The sequence below is a fragment of the Scleropages formosus genome, chromosome 22, assembly GCF_900964775.1.
Source record: "Scleropages formosus chromosome 22, fSclFor1.1, whole genome shotgun sequence".
NCBI lineage: Eukaryota > Metazoa > Chordata > Actinopteri > Osteoglossiformes > Osteoglossidae > Scleropages > Scleropages formosus.
The window spans coordinates 18,480,097-18,501,085 of NC_041827.1; the positions used below are offsets into that span (position 1 = coordinate 18,480,097).

The window sequence follows — 20,989 nt, forward strand, 5'->3', positions numbered from 1 at the left end:
TTTCTTTTTAACTCGGGGCCCTAAAAACATTTTATAGAAATCGCTTTCTGAAGCCTTCTGCATCGTCACAGTAAACAGCAAACAGAGCAGCAACCGTTTTCTGCTGATGTTTTCGAACAGGTTTCCTAAATAAGAATCATGTTAGAATTTGGACTGATGGGATTTTTGACTGCTGAGCCGACTTTTATTAACACTGTTTGAACAACACTCAGAGGAATTAAGACATGACAATACAAGCATGTAGAAGGATGGATTTTGGCAAATTACCAGCTGTATTCAAGGCTTCTACGAGTTTTTTTTTTTTCTCTTTTTTAAAATCTGTTCAAATAATATGCATCTCAACTTTCTTTATAAAAGAAATATTCCACATTTGCTGGTCTTTGGTCAAACCTGTGTTGCTCACAAATGTTTGGCCGGTGGAAATCGTGGCAGTTTTCAATCAGTCTTACACTCTTCATGATGACAGAACCCAATCTTGAGATTTCAGTTTTATAGCTCCAGCTGACACCCCAGGGACACATTATAATATATTGTTTCCTTTACAATTACAGTTTTAAGGGTTACCATTAAAAGAAATTAATGCCGGCACTAGAACCGGGCCATTAGAGAGAACTGATACTAAATACCCTGCTCTTGTACTGAATGTTCAGCTGTTCTGAAGTAAACAAAAAGGAATTTGTATGTAGATAAAGACTCATCTGGTGCAGCTGTTTCATAGCATGTTAATTCCTAACAATTCAAACCACAGATCTCGTTTCTCAAAGTCCAAACTTTGCTGAACTCTTCTTGCGCACTGCAATAAATTTAAGGAAGGGGTGGCGTTATACTGAATTATACACAAAATAATATAAATAAAATATCCATATAAAAATAATCTCTTACAAAATATACTCTCTGAACTAAGGTTTCCCGCAGCTGGGGAAATTAGTCTGGATGATCAACTTTGCTTCTGGTTCCGTTAAGAATAAACTAGCTTGGAGTTACTGTTGTCAGTTAACCGAATCTATGCTGTTGCGCGTTAATCACAGCCAGTTTGATTTTTCCAGACAACTAGCAGCAAACAAAGGGGGGAAAAAAAAAATCTTTCTAAAACAATCTCTACATTTTGACCTGTAATAATATAATTTGCCACCATATTATATTACAGTAGTTAGAAGGTTTCATATATAATTCCAGTGTATCTTTCTTTCGTGTGTATGTGCTGTTGTTCCGTCGCCATCGACAAACACCCAAAAAAATACTCCAGAGGAAAAGCTTACTACATCTACTCTGTACAGAACAGTCCTGCAAGGAGAGAAATGGAAATAGAAATCAGTAGTTTACTTAAATAAATTAATATTAGTTTTCGCATCTAAATAAAAAAGTTAAATATTGCAATTACTGCTTATTAAAATTCATGCCAAAAGTATCTCTACAGCTTCCATCCACGAGGATGCTGAGGATTAGTGATGAGTATCAGAAAGGGATCCGTGGTTGAGTGGTCAGGGATTGAAGAGTGGGTTTCGGAAGACGGGCGGTCCCATCGAACCAGCAGGAGCAAAAGGAAAAAATTAGAAAAAAATAAAATAATCCCCCAGCCACAGACGTGGGCTGCACAATCCACAGTGCTGGTCCTCGAGGGCGAACTTAACCCTCGTGCCCAGGGCCTTGTGCCAGGGCTAATGGCATCGTGTCCATCGGCCCTCCGTCACGCTGCGAGGACGAATCCCCCGGACGACTTCCTTCCCGCTCTGCCCAGCGGGTCAGATTTGTCCTCGGTCAGTCCCGTAAACCCTGCACCCGGACTCCTGCACCGATTCCCCGCACATCGAGGAGAAAGACGCGCTGCGTGCGGGATGCTGATCGGACGAGGGAGTCGTCCGCAGATGATTTTTTTGTTTTCCCTCCTTTTTCCGTGACGTCCGCGGCGGCCGAAGCGAAACCCTGTCGATAAAGCAATCGCCGGCGCGGGACGCTCTCGCGGTCACTTGCACGTGTACACCTCTGTCCTCTCGCTGCAAGTGTTGCACTTGACGTAGCAGCACCACAGGAACTTGCAGTTGCACTGCCAGACACGCGAGTACTGGTGTGTGTTGTAGCCACGTCCGCAGCACATGAGGTCGCAGCCGTTGGCCTGCGACGCCGTCTTGTTGCACACACGGCCCTGGGTTCCCACGCTGCCCGTGGCCGGGTCCTCCTCGCAATAGTTAGGCGACTTGTCGATGTACACCAGGTCCGTGTCCAGGGGCTTGCGGTATGAGTAGGGCTTCTTCACCTTGAGGAAGGTGGGCCTCTTGTTGCGGCTGGCGCGCACCGGCTCCACGTGCACCGCCTGGTGGTACTTCTCCTTCAGGATGTATCCGATCTGGCGGAACTTGGGCAGCGTCGTCCAGCATGTTTTGGTGGTGCAGGAACCAGATACTCCGTGGCACTTGCACTCCAGACGCATGTTCTTCTCCAGGATCTGAAGGGAACGGCAGAGAAGAAAAGCTCAGAAATTTTCCAGAACGGAACTGCATTTAGGAGCACCAGACGCTGGAATGGTGACCTCATGCAAAGGTCCGACAAAAAAACACTAGAGCGGCTTATGAAAATATACAGCGTACCCTTTTGTCATCCAAAGAGCTTATTACAAATGGCGTTTTTGTCCGTTCGGTTCACATCCGTGCCAACTTTCAGGCCACCTTGTACACGGGTACGAAACAGTACAACGAGAGAAACAATCATAAAATATAACAATTACTAAGAATGCTGCGGAAAAGGACTATATTAGTGTCACTGGGTTTTTAATTTAAAAAAAGGAGAACAGAGCACTCACCAGTGAAGCACTTATTCAAAAATGAGAACCGTAGAGTTTAAAAAACAACCTGTCCAGGTTTAAATAGTCCTCTTACAAGCACACACACACACACACACACACACATTGAGTGAAACCGCTTGTCCCAAGAGGGGTCGCGGTGAACCGGAGCCTAACCCGGCAACACAGGGCGTAAGGCTTGAGGGGGAGGGGACACACCCAGGACGGGTCTTACAAGCATAGTAAGATGTAAATAAGACAACGATAAGTAAGACTTTAAAAAGGCAGTGCTTTCCTCTGTTGTTACTATGAAAAAAACCTTCACAGCTGCTTCTTCAACCTCAAACCATTTTTAGAATATCCTAAATGTCCAGATCATCATGACCCTGCACTGGACAACAGCTAATGAATATGATATTGAATATCAGTAAATGGAAAAAATTACATTAAAAGACAAGCTAGAAATAAATTTTAAAAAGAAAAATAAATTATAAAAAATAAATAAATAAATAAGTATTAAATATACTGGCATTATATTGGTGTTTTGGCATTTTCATTAATTGGGTGACATTTTTCCTCTGCTAACAAATTCTGTTTTTTTCATGAGAAAACTAAATTGGCCGAATTCTGATTTCATGGAATGAGTGAACTCCGTCATGTGAGGAATGGTTCTACTCGTCTCGGGACATACATGCAGATAAACAAGCTTTTGACGATCTTCTCACGACTGACAGAGAAGGTAGCTGATCACTGCGTGCTACAGGAAATCTTTCCTTTATTAATAATGGCCTTACGCATGCAGACAATAACTCTGCGAACCCCCGTGCAGCCGACGCGAAGTGTGTATGTGGACGGATCACAATGCACACACAGCGCTCATTGTCTTCCGGCGAACTCACTTCTCGCACAAAGACATTCGACGTCAAGAGCGAACGTTCCACGCGGCGGAGGATAGACGGCTGAGCGCCGCGGGGGCCCTGCTTTGTCTGAGGATCAGCAGAATCAACAGAGTTGGCGTGAATTAAACGGTGTGAAGGAGGGATGATCTCGGAGAGCCCCACAACAATAGCCCTGTGTACAGTGTACATACGCAAATCCAGAGCGGCTGCTCCCAGGTCACCGCCCGCAGTTAAGGGTTGCCCTCGTTCCCGCTTGGAGGAGACAACGCATGGCACATTGCGACGACGGCAATGATTTTAATATAGTTATTTTGAAAAAATATGGCTTCGACTCATTGCGAGTCTTATTTGACAGATCATTGTATTGGGGGGCTTTTTAGGACTGGCTTAGTACTTTAGCTGTTGCATTACAATTACGTACAATAGGACTGGTTTGTTCTCGGAGATAAACAAACGTGAAATGGTTTTATTCAAGTAGCCGCAGCTCGTGAACAGGTGTTTTCTCAGCTCGTGGCCACTCGCACCGAATTTACGTATGACCTCAAAAAACACACCGATAGGGTGTTGTCTTTACATAAGCGCACGCATTGTTTTCTGACAATTTTTTTTTGCCTTTAATAAAGTGGAAAAATGCAAGGGGGAAAGGTGGAGAAGTGGGTTGGACCAGGTCCTGCTCTCCGATGGGTCTGGGGTTTGAGTCCCGCTTGGGGTGCTTTGAGACGGACTGGCGTCCCATCCTGGATGTGTCCCCTCCCCCTCCAGCCTTGTGCCCTGTGTTGCCGGGTTAGGCTTCGGCTCCCCACGACCCTGACTGGGACAAGCGGTTCAGGCAGTGTGTGTGTGTGTGTGTGTGTGTGTGTGTGTGTAAACTAGGAAAATGTCACGAGGTGGACAGTTCTGCACACTTATTCGGAGATCTGGGGGATACAAAATTTTACCAGCAGAAGAAAATCTGGGACTTCCAATCGTTGTGCAGTCAGAATGCAAATGCCCAGCATCTTCCGCTTAAGTTTGACAACGAACGGCAAGAAGTGGCACTTAAGAAGAGGGGAAGCAGTAAATGGCTCATAAGGAAAGGTCCATTTTTCCACCTAGAGAGAGAAACACTAACAGAACGGGTAGAATGACAGCTGTGAGCTCGAGGTGTTATGTAGCGCTGCCATCAGACGCTAGTGTATCTGTGTTCATTTCCGTCGGAGTGATGTCAACGGTATGATTGAGATAATCGGCTGAGGTCACCTCTGTCACAAGTGTGACTTACGGGGTCTACGGTAGGTTGGTGCTCTATGCGTGGCTTAGAACATGATGTGCGGTGGAGAAAATCTCAACGGCTACAAACCCTGTTAACGCTAATGGACCCAAAGGGACCCATCACTCTTCAGCTCAAACTTGAGTTACTGCTCATGGCGTTGGTCATCCCCCAAAAGCTCTGTCCAGAGTGCTGAAACGTGGGACTCACATTCGCTGCCCAATTTCCCATCCATTCTCCCAGTCTGGCCACCTGCTCATTAGGGTGGGGGGAGGGTGACATAAACCAGAGGGAACACCAGGAAGCGTTGGGTGTAAAGTAGGGTACAAACAGGGAAAACGCAGAGCTTCACCCTTCGCACGTGGCCTGAGCAACTGAGAGTCTCTAGTTCACCTCAGTAGCCTTTGGTAGGAGGAGGGAAAGCAGCGTAACCATGGGAAACAAAGTCCTGGTTCAAACGTACAGCTTTGGAGCTCAGGGTAACAAATTGGAGTAAACTGGAAAGCAATTATTATTATGTATTATTGAACTAGCTACCATTACAGAATGCGAAAACCGGATGCACAAGTTGAGTAAAGTACAAGTTCAGCAGAATTAGGCGTGAATGGAGATGCCAACGTCTGTAACGCTCTGTGTCACAATCAAATAAACAAGCTCTTTACTCCTCACTTACAACATACACTCTGCTCTGTTTTTGCACTCGTTTTCATCGACAGCCGGTGTCGCAGAGGTCACAGGTTTGAATCCCATCTCAACTCATCTCTAACTGGGGTGCTGTATTACCCTTGATTGAGGCACTTACTCTGAATTGCTCCAGTAAAAATTACCCAGCTGTATAAATCAATGTAAGTGGCTTTCAAGAAACCCAACAAACTTCAAGAACTGCTTGCCCCCAGCCCAAGGGGGCACAGCCTCGATGGGATGCCAGTCCATCACAGGGCCACAACTCAGAACCCAGGCACAGGTACTGGAACACTGACAAGGAAATCACCTTGCTCAAGGGTACCACAGTCAGGGACAGGGATTGAACAAGCAACCTCTGGAGCCAAAGGCAGCCGCTCCAACCACGATGCCACCAGCTCTGAAGAAAAGTGCCACATAAATGAATAAATGTAGTCGGAATAGACGTAGCTAAAAAGCAGTCATTGTGCTGTTCTGTAAATTACCATCTGTGCCTTTCTGGACGGCTGCCTGCCGGCGCTCCCTGCGCACCGAAACCCGTTGAGATGCGACACCGAGAATGGCGATGGACGGGAAGCGGGCCGCCTGCGCGAGCGTCCGGTTACGTGTGAGCGGGTAAAACAAAGAGAGCTGCACAGAAAAGGATTACCGGGATGTGTGGCTAGCTGCCCCCCGATGGTGCCAGACTATGAGAGCCTTAGTGCTTTTTTTTTTTTTTTTTTTAACAGTATCATTGTGTTCGCCGCGCCCAGATCTGGTGTGTAATCAAACTCTGCCACTTACACAACCACTTCTGAAAGACTCCTGTTATTTGGTCACAGAAGAGCTCTTTAAACTTTGTCTGAGCGCCCAGCTCCTTGGAGGGTTCTGCCTGCTGCAGGGCAATCCATGAGATTTATACGTGACAATAGGTAGAGAGCGTCTGCGTAACTGCTCCCGTCTACCCCAGCGTCTTTTTTTTTTGCCGCCCGCACATTGTCTTTACAAATTCTTGAGTTCTTTCGAAACATTTATATTTATTCGTTCAGCTGATGCTTTTTCCACTGTGCAACTTAACAACATGAAGCTGCTTACACAGATTTATCTATTTATACAGCTGGGGAATTTTTTTTTTTTTTACTCTGTTAAAAACCTTGACCAAGGGTACAGCTGCATGAGGTAGGATTGAAACGTAGCTCTTACGAACCCAAAGGCGGTGGCAGCAGCCACTACGCCACCTGCTGCAGCCGAAAGCATTTTGATTGTTTCTTTGTGGGGTAACAGGTATAAAGAGCGGACAAATCAAAGTTTTTGTTCAACATGTCTTCAATAGCAATGTCGTGAAATATGATGAAATGTAATGAAATCTTGCATTCTCATCATATTCCCAGAGGAAATGTTGGAAGTGGAGTGCCAGAAGCAGCATTACATTTAAAAAAAAAAAAAAAAAAAAGAAAACAGCTGAGATATCCCTGGAAATATCCTGGGAAAGTGTACAAAATTGTTCAAGTCCCTAAGTCTGCGGCAACAGAAAGGATCTATTCGATGAGGCAGTCTATCGCAGCCCTTTGTGTGGTAAATACGGGTTCCAAGCCCAGGAAGGGTATGTGATCACACCCTCATGTGCTGTAATGGACTTATGAGCTAACAAAATTCAGCTACGCAAATACACGATGTACAAAGGAGGTAAGTGGTGTGTGAAACTCTTCACACGGACATTTGGAAAAGGTTCTCCCGCAGGTTCGAGAACAGAACGATTATTTATCCACCGTTAGATGCCGCATTCCAGCACAAACTGCTGTTAGGGAAGGTATGTGAAGGTATGCGGTGGTCACATGACCCGCGCACGGTGAGGGGGCATCAAGTACCTTGCGTCCCGCCTTGTTGTTGTGCAGGTTCATCAGCGTACGGGCGTTCTGCTTGATCTCCCGCGCGTCCACGAACACCTTGGAGAAGTTGAGGCCATACTGGATGTCGGCCGAGCAGCCGCCCCACTTCCAGCCCTCCTCCTGGTTGTAGAAGCCCTGCTTCTCCTTGTCGCAGCTGCAGTCGCTCAGGTTGCCCTGGGTGCAGGCGGTCGTGATGGCGTGGGCCACGCCGGCGGCGATGATGGCGTACGTGAACGCCGCCTCCTTGCTGCCTGCGGGGAGCGAGCGTAGAGTTGGGCCTTTTCCACAACGGGACAGAAGTGCTGACAAGGAGATTCAGGGCTTCGTGCAGCATCTAGCCTCCTTACATACTTGACATAGTTTACCTTTCAGATAGCATTCAGCAGCAATAAAACACCGTAACGGTGCCAAGAGCCGTGCATTAATCAGGCTTGCTCTGCAGATAAATGACGGCTTCTATTAGTTTCGAGGAGAGCGGAGCAGTGTAGCTCGGTCAATAATGCGAGGAAAAGGGCCTGTCGGTGTCGGCGTGGAGATGACACTGGATACTTGTGCGGCAAATTTAAAGCATTAATTAGAAGAAAGTGGCACGAAAACACACTCGGCTACATGTCACCTGAAGGAGGCGCAAAGACCCCTTCCTCCGCAAGGCACTCCAAGCAGGATTCGAACCTCAGACCCACCAGAGAGCAGAACCCATTGGGCAAGGTGACTTAGACTGCTAGATACACTACTTACGCTGGGTCACTCATCCATGCATCAGTGGAACACACACACTCTCTCTGTCACTCACACACTATGGGTGAACCTGAACAGCATGCCTTTGGGAGGAAACCAGAGCACCCAGAGAATATGGAAACTCCACACAGACTGAGCAGGGATAGAAACCACATCTTCTCACACCACCCAGGCAATGGGAGACAGCAGCGCTAACGTTGTGCCACCCTTCTGTTCCAACCAGGTACACGCTGGAGTGAAATTAAACAAACATGTCCGGTCTCCAGCCTTGCTGGGCCACAGCACCGTGCCCTACAATAGCGGAAATGAATCAGCCGAACTCTCGCACCGTGTACGTGGGACGAGCCGATAAGTTCGCTCTCCCTACCCGTCGCTATGGGTAACGGTGGGTTAAAGGACAACTAGACAGTTGCTGGAAAATCAGATCAAAATGTTCCGCAGCTGCACCTTTATTTACGCTCATCTGATTTACAGGTGGTGTGGTGGCGCAGCGGGTTTGGCCAAGGTCTGCGCTATGGTGGGTCTGGGGTTTGAGCCCTGCTTGGGGTGCCTTGTAGTGGTCTGGCATCCCATCTGGGGTGTGTCCCCTCCCCCTCCAGCTCTGCACCCTGGGCCCTGTGCTGCTGGGCTAGGCTCCAGTTTGCTGGGACAAGGGGCTACAGACATTGTGTGTGTGTGATTTACAGGTTCAATGTAGGAGCTGGCTGTCTTACACAATGTCCATCAGCAGCTATTTCCAGGGAGCAGTAAGAAACACCACTAACTGAACTGTTTCGCACAAGTGGAAATTCTGTAAGAATCGCAGGGCAAGATTTTTTACACTGTTCGGTCCTGTCCTTAGGAAGTGATAACACACACACACAGACACACACACACATCATCTGAAACCGCTTGTCCCATACGGGGTCGCGGGGAGCCGGAGCCTAACCCAGCAACAAAGGGCGCGAGGCTGGAGGGGGAGGGGACACACCCAGGACGGGACGCCAGTCCGTCACAGGGCACCCCAAGCAGGACTCCAAGTAATAATACGTCCCCTAGAATTCCTTAGTCACAGAATATCAGCAATGTGGCGAAAGCCGATAAGCACACAAAAACAATCATATTTAAACATCACACAGTTAGAAAACTGAACAATAAAAAATTATTTCAATAATTTCTTTATCAAAAACCAAGAGCAACCAACCAACAGCTGTGTATATATTTCCTACATCTGTTTATATATTTCCACCACCCAAAGACATGCCTTTCAGGTGAACTGGTGACTCTAATTTATAGTGTGTATCTGTATATGTATGTTCCATAATAGATATCTACAAACACATACACGCTGCTGAGCTGCATAGATGTGCGAATGACTGTTGGCAGTTTACTAGTATATCTAATACTGTAAATGACCTTGGATACAAGTATCAGTAAGTACTAAATAATAATCACTGTACATCGCTTTGCAGAAAAGCGCCCACTAAATAAATAGATGTAAATATAAATGTACAGTAAATACAGACTTTGGTGTTGATGCCACACATGCAAACAGCTGTGGATGTAAAGGTTGGACAGCTGCAGTGCAGGGAAAAGAACGAAACAGGGACAGGTACCTTCATGCAACAACTTCAGCTCTTATTAATACCACTGATTTTGGTTAAATCCACCAGGTAGATACTGTAGCTCATGTTATGACTTTCGCCAGGTCTCATTAGTTCAGATGAGCTTGAAACGAAGGTGTAAAATGTCCGTTTGTAATTAACAGGCCAGGGACATGCAAACGTCACGCAAGAATTGAAACAGGCTGCAAAGTGTGGAAGCAGCACTAACAGGTTACGGTGGGAGCGTAACGAAAAACCGGCATTAGAGCATCACCCTCTCCTTCAGAGTGAAACAAAGATCCACCTGCTCAGTCTCCATCGCAGCCCCGAAACACTGAGAGTTCATGACATTTTTCGAGGCAGCTGAAGCAGCAGCCCTGTGTGAATTAGCTTATTAACCAATTCTCCGTGTTGTTAAACTGTTGCGGCGACAGTAATTGCACAAGAAAGTCAACCACCTGTTGTTTTACATAACCAATTGTGTTATATTCATCTGACACTTTTCTTCAAAGGAACTTCAAGAGTTAAGCTACTTACCCGTTTACATAGCAGGGCAATTTTTACTGTGTTACTTCAGGGTAAGTACCTTGAAGAAGGGTACTACTGCAGAAATGGGGAGTTGAACCTTGGTCACCCAACTCCAAAGCCAAAAGTTCAAACCATTGTGCCACCAGGCATTTCTCTAATGATTACTGATGATTTATTTTTTAAGCCCAGAAATACTGAAAGGATCATTCCTAATGTCAAACATTTCAGTGTCAGTCCTCTGAGACTGATATTGTGAATAACTTTCTAAAACTGCACACTGTTGCTAAACTGTGCATACATATCCAAAAAAACCATCAGCTAAACTTTTCCTGATAGCTGATCTGCTGCCTCCACAATCATTCAAACGTTTCAGTCTCATTCCTCTTCCAAAGTGAATGTCTTCAACAGTTCAACACTCTGGTTGCGGGTACACAGATTAAGGCCTTAATTTTTATTAATTTTTTTGCATTTCTTACAAATATACAACATAAAGTCCAAAAATCCCACGTTTCCAGTTTTAAAATGTGGTTTTAAAAATATCTCTCTTTCACACCTTCTGTGAACGCAAATTTCTCAATGTCCCGACACAGTTTTTGTCTGAATGCTTTTATCAGTACATCTATCTTCCTTTAGTTTGAAAGCTTTTTGTTTTATTTCGACTTTGGCAAACACAGTGAGGTTCTTGGTCCTGCTCAGAGTTCTGCGAAAAGCTGCTTTGGAGAAATCTCTTGGAAAAGCTCACTTGCAAATTAAAAAGGCAACTATTAAGCATCAGTTATATGGCGTATGAATGGAATGGGGACCAAACCCATTTTGAAGCTCTGCACGACAAAAGGAAGCTCTTTTTATTTAAATTGCTAAAATCTTGGAAAAAGTTTTTTTTAAAAAAAAAAAAAAAAACAAAAAACACCTGTTGTGGTCTTTCCGTTGCTGACAGTGTTTACCCATACACACTGACACAAGGACTGCTGATTAAAAAAGCCATAAAAAGTGTTTGTTATGACAGGAGATTCCACTGTGAGCTCTTCGTATGAGGAGCCCACAGCGACTCCTCTGTAACCATCCCCTGAGCGGCACCGCCAGCGCAAGAGCTTCCTTTAACACGCCGAACACACTGTGCCTGTCTGGACTTGAGGCATTTATGCTCTCGGAGGCGAAGCTGTTTTATGCACGTTCAGTGTGTTGTTCAGCAGGGAAACCGCAGGAACCTTGAGAAAACTCCAATTGTTCATATGTAAAAGCAGCAGTGTAAAAATAGTATCTATCCATTGAATTACACTTATTCAGTTACAACAGTGTGTGCGTGAGAGTGTGTGTGTGTGTGTGTGTGCGTACCCAGGTTTTTGGCGCCTCTAGGCAAGAATCAATCCCCAGCACTCCTTAGACTTCAATCTCTAAATTTAATACGTAAACACATACATACATGCAAACACACATGCATAATATATATATACAGGCATTCCTCAGTTTTTTTAAATCAATCTGTTCCTGAAAACAGCGTAAATATCAAAATTTCAGATACCGAGAGTCTTTCTCATTATTTTGAATGGGGGAAAAAATGCATTCACCGCCCATAGAAATAGCCTAAATCAATTATCCGAAATATCACTGAACACAGTAAAACACTTCTGTAACTTTCAACCCATGAGTTCAGAACAATATAAAACACATAAATTTACACATGTACTCCTCCGGGGTAATACCCATTTTTCTCTTTAATTGATCGATTGATTCTGTACAGGCTGAGCAATAAACCAAGCATGAATCCACTGAGCACGTCTGTTTATTGCGAATAACTTTCTAAAACTGCACACTGTTGCTAAACTGTGCATACATATCCAAAAAAACACATCAGCTGAACTTTTCCTGATAACTGGTCTGCTGCCTCCACAATCATTCAAATACACATGACATAGCCAATATGGTTGACACACACTCCTGTGGAATTTCATTAACTTCCCAAAATGCCTCCACTCTCTCAAAGCAACACCCCAAAATTCCAAACAGCACAAGAGACTGAGAGATCTGGATGAAGATGCATCAACTACAGCACATTACTGCACTTCTGCTTCACTTGGTAATTTCTATTTTTTTGGATATATGTCGGATACATTTTGTTATACTGATTATTTTTTCCATAAATCAAAAATTGGGTACCAAAGGCCAAGAGCTGAAATTTCAGATAATAATCCGAGGGATCCTTATATACAAATAAATCGAAAATTGTATCTAAATATCTTTAGTTTTACAGAATTTTTTGTTCTAGAAATAGATAAATACAGAACACGAAGAAGGGAAAAATAACATTGAATTTATAAATAAAATGTTACTTTTATTTTATATGATTATCATGGATTTGCTAAAGGAAACAAAGAGATATAAACAATTCACTGTGTAAAGAAACAGACTGTTTAATGAAAATTTGAACGACATGTCATCTCTAAGGTCCCGCTCTCTGGTGTGTCTGGAGTTCGAGTCCCGCTTGGGGTGCCTTGCGATGGATTGGCGTCCCGTCCTGGGTGTGTCCCCTCCCCCTTCAGACTTGCGGCCTGTGTTGCCGGGTTAGGCTCCGGTTTGCCGTGACCCCGCTTGGGACAAGCGGTTTCAGCCAGTGTGTGTGTGCGTGTGGGGGTGTGTAGAAGAAAGTGACTAATCCCAGTCCATGAATCTCATTTCACACCCCGGACCCTAATTACTCCACCAGATTTTCTTACGCCCACTGAGCATCGAGCATGCTCACACACACACACGCACACACACATACACACACACACACAAACACAAACCCCTTACCCAGATGCGTTCGGGCAAGAACAATGCCATTCATCTCACGCATCTCCTCCAATGGACAAACAATGGTCCGTCGCATCAGCGAGACCAATCGGTTTTGACACGGCTGTCCGCCCGCAGCTCTTTGGCCTCCGGGACGAGCCGACCCACCCGCTGCTCCCTGAAAGAGCCGCACCTATGCTGGGGACAAAGTGCTTGCGGATGCCATTGTGACAGGCGAGGCTGCGCTCGCCGATGCATCATCCCCCACCACCCAGAAATAAAACACCATTAACTGCTTCATAGAAATAAGACCCAGATGAAAGAGAATGGACCTCCAATAATGTGTGCTGTGGGCTGGTTGTTTCTGATCGGCGCTGACCATTCCAGGTCAATACAAGTGATCGATCGGCGAAGCCCTTGCTTCTGCAGAGCCACAGTGAAATCTCAGTTTCGGCTGAGCAACGTGCACAAGTCTACGCAGATCGCAAACCGCATGCTCTTCAGAGGAGAAGAGAACACGGCCCGAGGAAACGAGGGGAAATGCGGTAAATAACATCCCCCAGGTCCAGAGTGCGACGGTGTGGCACGCTCGCATTCGAAGACTTGCCGGCCTGAGATCGTTCGCATCTAAAGAGACCAGTTCAAATGCTGGCATTCCTCCGAATGTTTTGGGTTCGACAGCATTAAGCAACCTCAACTCACACAGCTGCGGACAGAACAAAAGTGGAATGACTTTCCTTGATCGCAACGGTGTAGAAATGGGTGTACTTTGGATATATATTTTCCCTTTGTATGCATTCAGTAGAATAAATCATTTACTTTCAGACAGGCAAACAGACAGATAGATAGATAGATAGATAGATAGATGTAAAAATATACCATTTAGAGAAGTATAAAAGAGTGCGGACAGTGCGCAAACAATAATGGAAAAGCAGCCACAGCACCGACAGCTCAGCACCACTCGGGCACTAAGAGGTTACTCATCTTCCGTAAGTCGTATTTGCGGCAAACCCTCCAGCCTGACTGCCCCACCTCCCGAATCTGGTGCTCAGCAGGAACAAAAAGTGGCGTGAAAACGGTCCAAACTTGCCTCATGAGGCTGATTTCATTTAAAAAGAAACAAAGCAACAATGATCCCTCTGCGCTGGGGGGCTCTGAAAGCCCACGGAGGCCTCTGCACAATTGCTCCCCCCCCAGGAGAAGAGGGGGTGGGACAAAGGGGAACTGCCCCCGCGAGCTGGAGGAGGGCACCTCCTCACGGGCTTAATACCAGGAGATTATCGCTCGTCTTGAAGATATATCTGTCGATAAATAACACTCATATCTTGGCGTGTGCACGGCGATGGCTGCAACTGGCGAAAAGCTGCGCTGTAATTTTTGAGGCGAAGCTGGAAAGCGAGTGTGTAAGGAAAGTAAGTGGAAGCAAACTGGATCGGGTCACAGTGTGATTATTCTGAGAAATATTCCATTCCCCGGTTGCTGAAACATTATTAGTGTTTCCCTCAGATCTCTCTTCGCAATCACAGCAGCTCTACGTATTAAACGTCTAATTATGGGATTTAGCAGCGGTCAAGTCAGACATGTCGGTGTCAAAGAGGAACAACTGTCCACTTGACTTGTTTCGTAATTTATTGAGATTTTATGTCTCCCCAAAACACCTCTGCTGAAGCTCTTACTGTTACTGTCAGTGTTCACTGTTCACATCACACAAGCAGCACTTCAGCAACAATTTACTGAAATTCTGAGATTATCACTGGGCCAGCAGACTGCACCAGGAAGAGCTGAGTTTGAATCCCCCCCTTCTGCTGCAGCACACTTCACCAGGGTATTTAGTCTGAACTGATACAGCAAAAACTGAGGTGCTGCATTTACGTTTACATTTATTTATTTAGCAGACGCTTTTCTCCAAAGCGACTTCTAATGAACTCTATGCAGTGTTACCAGCCCACACACCTTATTCACCGCGTTGACTTACACTGCTAGATACACTACTTACACTGGGTCACTCACACATACATCAGTGGAACACACTCTCTCAGTATAAATTGGTAAATCAGTGTAAGCAAATCAGGGAACCAACATCGCACTATAAATCACATTGGAAATAAAAGCATAAATCAGATTAATGCACTAATAATATTAAAAGTTGTAAGTAGTGTATCTAGCAGCGCAAGACACCTTGGTGAAAAAGGGGTGTGGGCTGATCACACTACATTGAGTTTGTTGGAAGTCACTTTGGAGAAAGGTGTCTGCTAAGTAAATAAATGTTAATGTAAATAAATGTAAAACTGAGCCTGTAGTTGAACATATATGACAGGATCGCAAGTTAAAGAATCCAATACAGCTCTGTACTCACAGCTGTATTTTTCAAGGTGCATTTTAGACTGAAAGTCAATTTACAAATGAGCTGAACAGAGCAGTGGAACAACATACGTTTTGTGTGTCCAGATGTATAATATTATTATTAATATGAATAATGCCCAGTGCCTTTTGATGCCTTTATCACCTTCTTAAAGTCTCCACTGCTGGGAAATATAATGGAGCAGAAACGATATACAGAAGTGCAGCCAGGAGGCTGTTATTATCCTCATGGAGAATGCAAATCAGAAAATGATATAATTCATTGCTTACTGAATAATCATTTTCTTCTGAATCCAAAAAGTAGCCTTTAATGTTCAAGAGCAGGGCTGTAAGTACAGGGATGTCTAATGTCACTGTAATTTAAGGGCACAATTTATGGCGGAATTAATTCGAAGTAATGGTAATTCTACGCCTCCGAAGCAATCATACACGCTGGGGAAACACTCACGTGGCACAAGAAACGCGACAGATTGGTGAATTAACCTTGTCAGCTCGGTTGCCCCACAAATCATGTGACTGTGCTGCTTCATACTTTTATTTAGCACTATCTCTTTTCGACCAAGAGATTTATAGAAGTCATTTATCGAACGACTTTAAAATTGGGTCATTCCATCCCTCCTATAAATGATAAATTATTTGGTGGGTAAAAGGAAAGGATATACCCATTCATAACCATGTTTTTCTTAATAAAGTCATGTGGATATGTATTTAACTGTGTGGCCCCGTGGAGCGTGTGGTTGATTCATACTGAACATTTTAATTCATTAAAGCATTTCTTCAGGTTCGGTTGGACCGCAGATCACGAGCCCCTCTTACTAGTGGGTCTCAGATGTTATTTCCAGTGGAGTTTAGGGACATGCATGAACTGGACCATGGGATGGTGTGCTCACCGGGGGTTCTGTGACATACCCACTTTGAGCTCCTTCCCGAACACGGTCCTCTCCCCCAGGGCCGAGCAATTCCAGCGCCCGTGTCGGAACTGGAACTGACACTCATCGACCCCCATCTGCGCCCCCTCCCCGATCACAATGATGGCGTCTGGGCGGCTCTGGCAGATCGTCCGCTGCCGGGGAGCCAGGCCTGGGATCTTGTTGCAGATGATGCTGGCCCCCAGAGCCACGACGGACGAGAAGCCCCTGTGCGGCAAGAGGGACGTGGAAAAACCACAGTAAACACACCCTGCGCTGGTATCTCGTTACACACGGGCTACTGGTTACTTACATTCACAGGAGTGCAAAGTTACAGTAATTAAAAGTAGTTAATAGTAACATCAGCTAATTTAGAGTAGATCTAAAGCAGTGCGGCCTTACTGTTCTACCCAAGAATGCATAATACATTTCTGCAACGCATTAAGTGTAATTTTTTTTTTAAACAAAGGGTATAGTAAAAGGCCTTTATGGAAGGATCTGAATATTACCAAATTCTCTCTCTTATATAAGTGATTAACTATTTAGTAGCAGAAAGCAAACATGTACCCAATAAAAAAACTGTAGTAATAGGAGCTATTATAATAATTATAATTGTATTAATAATAATAATAATAATACAATTATAATAATAATGTCCAAGTCGACTTATGAAGTTCTTCCTTTTTAATAAAGACACTGGCAAGCCTGATGTGTGTATCAGTTTGTGAATCCACGCAGTCAGTGTGTGACGTGTGTATACCTGTATCTCGGATCAATATACCTCGTCCGACTTAAACGCACTTGATCAAAATGCACATTTTTTCTACTTTTCTTCCCCTCAAAGCGTCCGACGGCAGATAATCTCAAGACAAAGTCTCTGCTCATTTTTATGTGATTCACTCTCCCCGCACAAACACACTTCACTCGCAAATACATTTATTTCTAGTTGCAGAAATACGTCACGCTTTTGTGTTTCTTTTAAATCACTGCATGTTAACAGACGAGCGCAAATTCCAGTCCCAGTTCTACCTGACATGACACGAAGTGTGATATTGCGGGGAGAAGGGAAAACTGTGGCGCAACAATCAGAGAGATGTGTGTGTGTGTGTGTGTGTGTGTGTTTCACTCTGCATGATTAAAATAAAATATGGGAGAGCAGTTCCGGGAGACCCCTGGGCTGGATCCATGATCATGATCATGATGATCCTGCGCTTGCGGAGAGGATGGAGACTCACCCGATCTTCATGTACACAATCCCCAGGCACAGGAACATGTGGAAGATCCAGCGCCGCGTCTTTCTGCTCATGATGATGTCCAGCCTGTGGATTCGGACCGCGGAGCCGATGGAACGCGCGCGCCGCGCCGCCCTGCTTCCCCCCAAAGTCCTCCTCGATGATGTCCACCTGGATGTCCACCTGCGTATTGACCTCCGAGATGTCCCTCCTGGAGGAGGTGCGCCTTCCCCCAGCAGCTCGTCCGACACGAGTCGCGCTCCGAGTCGCAGCAAGGGGGGGGGGGGAGGGGGGAGAGACAAACCTTTCGGACCAACGCGGACCTCCAGCGCGCGCCGCCGCACAAAGTTCCTCTCGGGACTTTCCGCGCTTTTTTTTCCTCCTGCGCCCGGTTTGTCTCCTCGCGCTGCCGCCGGCTCGCGACCTCCGCGTCGCGCGCGCCCCGCAGGTGGCTCTGGCTCCCGCAGCTCGTCCTCCGCGTTCCCCTTCACCTACGAGGGCGTGTTCTTCACGCGCACGGAGCGGAGCGCATGTCCCGCAAGCTCGCGCGTGGCCCCCGCCCCCCCGCCGTGCACCATCACCGCCGCCGCCGCCGAGCCGAGGACACCCTCAGTGAGGGGGGGGCATGGTGAGCAGCACGAGAGGAGAGCATCGAATCCGCCGGGCGAAAGTACCTCCGCGAGACACGCTGACAGCAGCGCCAATATAAATGCGCCCCCGAGGGGAGAGTCGGGGGGGGGGGGGGGGCAGACTCGGGTGCGCGCACGCGGACCTTCCTCTCCTCCTGCTTCGTGTGTGTGTGTGTGTGTGTGTGTGTGTGTGTGTGTGTGTGATGGATGGATGGATGGATGGATGGGAGGCGAAGCGAAGCTTCAACAGACGCTCCTCCTCGAGCGCGATTGCGCGCGCGGATTTAGCGCTCGTTCCTTTTGTAGCCGCGGCCTCTTTTTTTATCTGTTTTCCAGCCGCGCGACGCTCCACCCGCCCGCGCGGCCCCGTCCGCTCAGCGCCTCGCGCTCCCGTCGCCGCCACTTTGTCTTCTTCGTGTGCGCGCGAGTCATGTGTCGCGCCGATAACCGCTTTATCAGAAACTGATAACGGAGCTGGACAGGACAGCGGGGACACCCGCGGGGACACCCCGCCAACTTCTCCACTCGGGTATTTTTACACCTTTATCTAAGAGCACGAAAGAATAACCCCCCCCCCCCCCCACCCCGAGAAATATGTATCTGCGTGTAATGTAATAATTTCATTATAATTACTAAAAAAGTTTGTCTTGTAATCACATATATACCTTTAACATCATAATAATAATAACTAACAATCCATCCATCCTTTCTCAGGATCCACTTACCAAAAACGATGTATATTATAGTAACTGTTATTAGTGCTGTTCTTCTTGTTCTTATACGATTTTAATTTAAAAAAAAAAAAAAAAACGGAATAATAATATTTACCTTTTTAAATTTTTCGTAGTTACGTCTCGCTGAAAGTAAGTGGAAATCTTCACTGTGTAATAGACACGAAATGGTCTTTGCTCATGTTGTTATAATTCGGACGGGCCACTGTTGCGATACCCTTTGTGACTGCGCCACCTGCAGGACAGAAGCTGCCATTGTATTTCCCTGGGGACGAACGGTGTGATGGCAAAAGTGAAAAAGTGAAAACTGAAGCGGATTAACGGCTCCCGACTACTGGCGTTCAAGGAGGAGGGAGTATGAAGAGGTTTTAGTGTTTGGTGCAGAGGTGAACAGCACTTGTATACTGTAGAAGAATGAATTAATGGTTTCCCCTTTTCTATCTATCTAGAAAATTATTAGAATAAAGCAACTACTGAAAAATGAAGGTGCTTTCAGCATCCATTGTTTATATATTACATAATATGAACAATCTATCTATCTATCTATCTATCTATCTAATAAACAGCCTTAATGTGCAAATATAAAGATATTTGCAGCCAAGTAAATGTTACATGTGTCATTTAGCAAGTTTACCCATAGTTTATGCCATATCTGGATCACATGTTTAAACATACTGAAGTTGTTACCATGGTCATTCTTCCCTCTTGTTCCCATTTGATATTTACTTACACCCATTACTGTAGGGTTATCTCTGACTGCATAAAGTATATTACTGTACACAACTCATTGTGCTGGAGCAGGGCAATAAGGACCTAAACAACAAGACACAGTAATAGTTTTGTCTTTTTACTCTGCAAAGAGTGTCCTTCATCATCTATGACACACACATGATAATCCTTGATAATCCATGATAATCCACATCCAAACCTGAATGGACATTAAGGTTCCGTACCACACGAGTACAATTAACTTCTGATGCACTTTAAAGGCACCTTCTAAAATCTTCACAGTTCAGTTCTTTGATCTCCTCCCAAAATTCACTCTAGTTTTCCTTGCCCCCAGTTGTGAATAAGACACCACTGTGTGTGGGCACAAGGGGGCGTAGTGGTTACTGCTGCTGACTTTGGCTTCAACGGTCACACGTTCAAATCCCACCTTCTGCTGCAGTACCCTTTACCTCGAATTGATACAGTAAAAATTACCCTGCTGTGTAAGTGGGTAAGTCACTGGAAGTGTAAGCTACTCTGGAGAAAAGTGTCAGATATACAAACAAAAGTAAATGTGTGTCTGGGGACCGAGTAAAAGTACCAACTGGTGCATCATTTTGTCTTGTATAAAGCAGCTCTGGGAGGTCACCTTGGGCAAAAGCATTGGGTAAATAAAGAAAACAATTATAACATTGACATATAGAACAAAAACAACAACAATAATAATAATAACAATGATAATAAAACTGTGCAAGGATAAGGACATAGAAACTGCTACCAATAGTGGTGGGAGCATTAGGATCGCAAAAGAAGGGTTTCCATGACAACCTGGAGATGCTCATAAGGCAACCAAATGCATCTGAAATTCAGAAGGTCTTGCTGATGGGAGCCGTGCAGATCTTGCGCAAAGTGCTTGGATTAATTTCTTTGGCTTCTTCTTGAGATTTGAGTTTATGAAGAACCAGCTGAGATATTTGACAGAGAGAAATTATGAAATCATTCTTATTATTATTACAAAAATAATAACAGAATATTACAGAAAACAATAAATATAACAATACATATTATAACATAATAATTTAATAGAATAAAATTCTTAAAAATAACATTATAACATATTTAAGATAAAACAAACAATGAATCATATAATAACAGTAACAATGATAATAATAATAGCATGCAGCAACAGTGCCTAAGGGAAATATCCCTGCTGGAATGTCATATCGTGTCACGCTGGAAAAATTCCTGATTTTGCGCTGTGATCTGAGCCGTAGAGCCCAGCATGCACCGCATATGCATTTATGAACAATAACACATATTTCCACA

General features: G+C 45.1%; 2 protein-coding genes across 2 annotated transcripts; one reads left to right on the plus strand and one right to left on the minus strand.

The window, feature by feature from the left end:
- Positions 1-302: 302 nt before the first annotated feature.
- On the minus strand, positions 303-17,688 carry wnt7aa (wingless-type MMTV integration site family, member 7Aa). Its single transcript, XM_018733986.2, has 4 exons — positions 17,599-17,688; positions 16,365-16,591; positions 7,453-7,724; positions 303-2,443 (listed from the first exon to the last, which is right to left on the minus strand). Exons 1-4 carry the CDS (start codon positions 17,667-17,669, stop codon positions 1,964-1,966), a joined length of 1,050 nt encoding a protein of 349 aa, XP_018589502.1. The 5' UTR covers positions 17,670-17,688; the 3' UTR covers positions 303-1,963.
- On the plus strand, positions 17,688-19,416 carry LOC114909365 (formin-like protein 4). The gene is made up of 3 exons (XM_029248003.1): positions 17,688-18,223; positions 18,561-18,753; positions 19,197-19,416. The coding sequence occupies exons 1-3, from the start codon at positions 17,707-17,709 to the stop codon at positions 19,237-19,239; spliced, it is 753 nt and encodes a 250-aa protein (XP_029103836.1). The 5' UTR covers positions 17,688-17,706; the 3' UTR covers positions 19,240-19,416.
- Positions 19,417-20,989: the final 1,573 nt, after the last annotated feature.